The following is a 6,387-nucleotide window of genomic DNA, read 5'->3' as shown; positions in this document are numbered from 1 at the left end:
TTGACTTTCCATTAGGAAAATGGGGCAGAGGTACAAGAACACGCATGTAGAAATGATTGTTCATCGTTTAAATTATACATATTATTTCAGTTTTTATTTTCTCCTAGCATATTCATATGCCGGACCAAATTCTTAAATACACCCAAGTGGGAATCCTTCGTGCTTCTAACGTGACTGCATATATTATCTTTTATTTGTTTTTCACTATTATTCATAAGAATTGGTCAAATAGACATGGATTCTCCTTAGATGTACCTAAACCAACATAAAATGTCAACACACCAATTTCTTTTCTTAAGCAGTCTCGAAGGGTCAATCTATTTGCTGCGGACACCTTTCAAATAACTTCTGGCCCCATTAGGCCAGAGGCCCTTTGGTTTTCTGTAAAGATTATTTTATAAATCAGTGTAATTTCATAAATTAAAATTTCCCATACAAAACATAGACCGATAATTTGATAATTTGTGCCTGAATTCGTTTTCTAATAACTTGGAAGGCACTTCTCAGAGAGCGGAGTGATTAATGAATCTTATTTTGCCAACATTCACACGGAGTTAGCATTTTTAAATAATTAGTGAATTTGGAAGATATTTTGCTTATACACACTTAAATATACTTTAAAATTTAAATCTACATTGGTGTCCAAGTGAGATTTGAACGTCAACCTAATCGTTGAGGGCACATTTCCATTAACTTGTGGCACCCACAGGCCTCAGTCCTTTTGGTTTGTTATAAAGATTATTTTATAAACCAGTTTGATTTCATAAATGAAAATTGCACATAGAAAACATAGAACGATCATTTGATAATCTGTTCCCGAATTCGTTTTCTGTTTACTTGAAAGCACTTCTAAGAGACGGAGTGGTTGCCAAATTCTGTATTTGTTTATATAAAGAGCTAGGATTTTTTAATACTTGCCGAGTTTCAAAAGCTTACAGATTGTTGCAAACATACAATACACATTCACCGTTTAATAGTCCACACGCCCTGATTGATTGGAATATTGTTGGTACATGGAGCTATGGTTGACAATGTAAAATAAGATATAGTATGAACCTAAAAGGCAAAAAATAAAAGTTTTTGTTTTAAATAAACTCTAAAACAGCTCATCCATCCATAGACGCATTCACAGGTGAGTTAGTTATCATCAAAGCTATAAATTGAAGACTCTACAACTTCCTAATCATCTCTCCCTGATCTGTGCATGTGTCTGTAAGCAATATATATGGCAATCCAAAAGCACATTGCACTTCTTCTACAATTTTTGCTTGTTGCTCTTGTTTTTGACGTCGCCAATGGCTATCCGCTAAAGTTAGGATTCTACCAAAAGACGTGTCCCAGAGCTGAAGCTATTGTAAAAAGGACAACAGCAAACTACATTTATCGTGCTCCTTCTCTTGCTGCTGCTTTGCTCCGAATGCAGTTTCATGATTGCTTTGTGAGGGTATGTGAAACAACAACGTGCATTGCTTATCTATTTTGATTAATTGTAATTTAAGATAGAAAATGATATATATGACGTTTCTACAGGGATGTGATGGTTCAGTGTTGATAAACTCTACAAGAAAAAACCAGGCGGAGAAAGACGGAATTCCAAATCTTTCACTCAGAGGATTTCAAGTTATTGATGCTGCAAAAACTGCTGTAGAAGCCGCATGTCCTGGTGTTGTCTCTTGTGCAGACATCCTATCTTTGGTGGCTCGAGATGCAATCCACCAGGTACTTAATTAATTCTCACAATAAAGATTTCTTTTTCTATATATAATTAAGAGATATCTGAGGTTGACTCCTAGACCTTGAGTAGGGCACATGCATTTATGTCTTTTACATTCTTCTAAAAAAAACCTACGTCTTATTTTTTTTGTTTTTAATTCAGATTAAGGGCCCATATTGGCCAGTGCCATTAGGGAGAAGAGATGGAAGAGTATCAATAGCTTCCGAGAGTTTTACACTACCTGCTCCTTTTGCCAACATTACTCAACTCAAAGCACAATTTGTCTCCAAGGGTCTCAGCGTTAAAGACCTGGCTGTTCTTTCAGGTATTTGATCTTTGTTTTTTTTTAATTAGTGTATACAAAACAGATTTTCCTTTTAAATAATTCCCAATACCATGCATTTTCTTTTCGTTTGACTTTTTTGTAATACGTAAGCTAAAAAGAAAATAATATTGCGTAACCAGGTATAAAACAATTTTTTAATGGAACGGTATATATGAAAAATGCAACTTTTTCTATGGTAGGAAAAAAAAACGAGGTTTTCCGGCTTTAGAAACTAAGTGTTTTAACTTTTTCTGAACTTATACCCCTATAACGACTGTGCGTTAACAACCAATATAACGTTTGAAATTGTATTTGTTTAAAGGAGGACACACCGTCGGGATTTCACATTGCTCTACCATTGCGACCAGGTTGTACAATTTTACAGGCAAAGGCGACACTGACCCATCCCTAGACCCGAGGTATGTACCTCAATTGAAAAGAATATGCTTTCCAACCGACAAAACCACACTCCTTGCAATGGATCCAGGGAGTTCAAAATCATTCGATGAGGACTACTACAGTGTGGTCTTGAAAAGGAGAGGCTTGTTTCAGTCCGATGCTGCACTTCTAAATGACAAAACAACAAGCGCTTATGTCAAGCTTCAAGCTAAGTCTCATGGCTACACATTCTTTAAAGATTTCCAAGCATCAATGGTGAAAATGGGACAAATTGGAGTTCTTACCGGCAAGGTCGGTGAAATCAGGAAACATTGCGCTCTAATAAACTAAATGAGTTGAAGTAATTATGATTTCCCTCAAAACTAACTAAATTGAAGAGTGATTTGATTTGAATAAGAGAGACAAAGGTAAGACATCTTTGTTACTTTCATAGTATTCCTTATTTTCGATCCAGTTTATTGTTGCATGAACTTTGGTGCTATGTAAATTTCGTCTGTCTTAGACCTAAAATGTATTCTTTTTGTAAAAGGGTGATTTTGTTATTGTTATCATGGAGTTTAGGATTGATTGTACTAACACTACGTCGATTATACATTTTCACATGCACTAGGTACTTGTACCTTAGGCATCCAAACCTTCTTCATTTTACACTCGTTCTTCTTCTTCTTCTTCTTTCTTTTCTGATTTCTATGCTTTAGAAACGAATTTCAAATCTGAACAACCTCTTCACCTTTTTGAATCTAAACATTTGAAGACTTTTGAACACATTCCTTAGTAGTTTGGTAAATCTGAACATCTTGAATAATTGATTTTTTGTAAGAAACCATTCCCTCAAAAACATCATCAGAACAAAAAAAAATCATTTGTTTGGGTTCCAATAGAACAAAACTTTTTCACTTTCACGATTTCAGGAGATTTGCTTTGCGATTCACCATTTGAAACACTAGATTCGGATTGTGAAGCTTCTGAAAAACATGAAACTTTTGACTCCCCCTCAACAAGAACATCTGGAGTCACTTTTTCATCAGAAACTTGAAGAACTTCATGAACTTTATCAAGAACGTCAAGAACACTTTCTTTTTCTTTTCTTTATTTCTCTAAATTATGTTGATTTTTCTTCAGAATTAAATATTCTTTGATAATGATAAACAGTTTTAACAAATCTTTATCATCTTCTACACAATTACTTTTAAATCACCACAAGAAATCTATGTGAAATCACCAATCTTCTAATCAATATAGATATTGTACATCTCAATGACATTCTTCAACATAGATTGATCAAGAACATCCCAAAACATATATCGTTCTTTAAGACGAAACTTTGGATCTGTAACTTTTAATCCTAGTCCTTTCATGTCTTTTAACACCATATAATCTGCCATTAAATTTTCAACAAGAAAGAAAACTTGAAGAAAGAGAAAGTAAATCTGATAAAAATTCTAGAAAGAGAAAATAGATCTGAGATGGTTTCTAGAGAGAGAAAACGGATCTGAGATGGTTTCTAGAGAGAGAAAATAGATCTGAACACAAAAATTCGAATAAACATGAAAATTTTGTTCTAATTCTCTTCCAGGACACGATTCAAGAACAAATCAGATGAAATAATGAGTAGAAGATAACAAATCTCAACAAGATTTTGCAATAAAACGAGGTATTAGACTTTTTCTTTACAGAAAACATACAAAACTTCAAGAACAAGGTGAGATTCATGATAAAATATCGCCATAAACAAGATCAATTCTTGCAATAATCGTTGAGATCTACAAGAACCCGCTCTGATACCACTTGTTAGAAATAAATCTGAGATGACGAATGCGAAAAATCAAGAACAATCAAGAATCAATCACCATAATATGCAAGTAATCTGGTAATTAATGGTTTTGTGTATATTGATAATGATATGAATGTACAAAGAAAATCCTAATCTGGAAAAAACTACTTTTCCAAAAACTAATCTAATTATTATTTATAGGGAACATAAAATATTTGCCATAAATATAAAATTAATGCCTTAATATAAAACAAATGCCTTAGAAGAGCTCGATGAAGAACTTCTACTGTAAAGGCACTGTAGGGAAGAATTTCTACTACACGGATAACAAGAGTCTAAGGCATATTATGGATCAGCCGAGCCTGAACATGAGCCAGCGCAGGTGGCTGGACGTAGTCAAGGGTTATGACTGCAAGATTCTTTACCATCCGGGTAAAGCAAATATAATGTCGGATGCTTTGAGCTGCAAGTCGGCTGGACCTTCAGATGGGGTGTCGTGTATGACGATATCAGTGTATTCCCCGCTTTTGGGATTGATCAGGGAGGCTCAAGCCGAAGGTGTTTGGGAAGAGAATTAGAAGAAAGAGAGGATCAGGGGTGAGATTGTCAGATTTGCCTCGGATAGGCGTGGATTGTTAACTCGACGTCGCCGGGTCTGGGTCCCGATGTCTGGCGGTGTCAAACATATTGTGTTGGAGGAGGCTCATAAGTCTTGTTTTTCTATTCACGTAGAGGCCACCAAGATGTACCGGGATTTTAGATTGAGCTATTGGCGGTCGTGTATGAAGAGGGAGATAGTCTGGTATAAGGAGAGATGCATGACATGCAGGATGGTCAAGGCTGAGCATCAGAGGCCGCATGGCACACTGCAGCCTCTGGAGTTTCCCATGTGGAAATGGGAGCAAATTTCGATGGACTTCATCACCAAGTTGTCGAAGACGAAAAAGGGTTTTGATGCTATTTGGGTCCTCGTGGATCGATTGACCAAGAGTTCCCACTTTCTGGCGATTCGAGAGAGTTCTTCGGCCGAGAAGTTGGTCGATGTGTATGTTTGCGAGATCGTTGTTCTCCATGGGGTTCCGGCCACCATTGTTTCAGATCGTGATGTTCAAGTCACCTCCCGTTTTTGGTAGAAGTTCCATGAGGAACTAGGCATGAGGTTGCACTTCAGTAGTGCTTACCATCTGTAGACCGATGCCTAAAGTGAGCAGACGATACAGACCCTTGAGGATATGTTGCGGGCCTGTGTTATCAATTTCGGTGGGACCTGGGACTCGTACCTGCCTCCTGTGGATTTCTCATACAATAGCAGTTATCACTCCAGCATTGGTGCTCCGCCTTTTAAGCTCTTGTATGGGAGGAGATATCTGTCACACCCCCAAACAAGAACGGCGGAAACGTTCGGGGGCGGAGGACGTCATGTACAGTATCATATCAATTCTTAATAATATAATTTAATACAAGTGTGTTCTGAATGTTTTTGTAAGACACCAAAAATATATATATCAAAATAAAAGACGAGTCTTGAACACGCTCCGTCTTCCCAAAACTTGGTCCAGTGTACCTATCTACTGGTGACCTGAGAATACAAGTTATTTTGAAAGAGTAGATCAACATTAAAGTTGGTGAGTTCATAAGTATTTTAGTGTCAAATGTTTGTATAAGTTTGAAGAAAATGTTTGTAAGTGTTTGATGTAAAGTTTGTATACTTCCTAGAAAATCTTATATTTTCAACTAAAATGGAGAGTAGTCTTCTACCAAGACCCGACTGTTCTGTATGTTTGTTCTTTTGTAAAAGTGAGTGTTTTCCCAAATATATGACTATTAGTAACAGAAAATAGTTTATATTACCTTTTATGTGAGAAGATCACTATATGAATGTAATGGGAAAATGACAATGTACAGTAACGTTGTAATAATTCACTACTGAAGCACTAACTACCTTAAATTCAATTTGTTTAATTAAGGTTAAAATTTTGATGTGGTTGTAACCATGCTAATAATGCTCTCCTTCCAGGAGACTCTGGTTACAAAACGCGACTTAACAAACAAATTACTAAGCCGTGAAGTAGTCTCACATTAATGTTATCTTGTTCTTGTAAAAGGATGTATGTTCCTTTCTGTTCTTGTTACTGTATTTTTTAATATGTTTTATTTATTATTGTCTGGTAGTTT

General features: G+C 36.0%; 1 protein-coding gene across 1 annotated transcript; it reads left to right on the top strand.

Annotated features, from left to right (window-relative positions):
* Positions 1 to 1,187: 1,187 nt before the first annotated feature.
* On the top strand, positions 1,188 to 3,086 carry LOC145070870 (peroxidase 27-like). Its single transcript, XM_079017829.1, has 4 exons — positions 1,188 to 1,444; positions 1,531 to 1,719; positions 1,877 to 2,039; positions 2,362 to 3,086. Exons 1-4 carry the CDS (start codon positions 1,226 to 1,228, stop codon positions 2,766 to 2,768), a joined length of 978 nt encoding a protein of 325 aa, XP_078873955.1. The 5' UTR covers positions 1,188 to 1,225; the 3' UTR covers positions 2,769 to 3,086.
* Positions 3,087 to 6,387: the final 3,301 nt, after the last annotated feature.

The sequence above is a fragment of the Lactuca serriola genome, chromosome 8 (genome assembly GCF_051521515.1).
Source record: "Lactuca serriola cultivar US96UC23 chromosome 8, Lser_US96UC23_V15, whole genome shotgun sequence".
Taxonomy (NCBI): Eukaryota; Viridiplantae; Streptophyta; class Magnoliopsida; order Asterales; family Asteraceae; genus Lactuca; species Lactuca serriola.
This window is presented reverse-complemented; position numbering and strand designations above follow the sequence as displayed.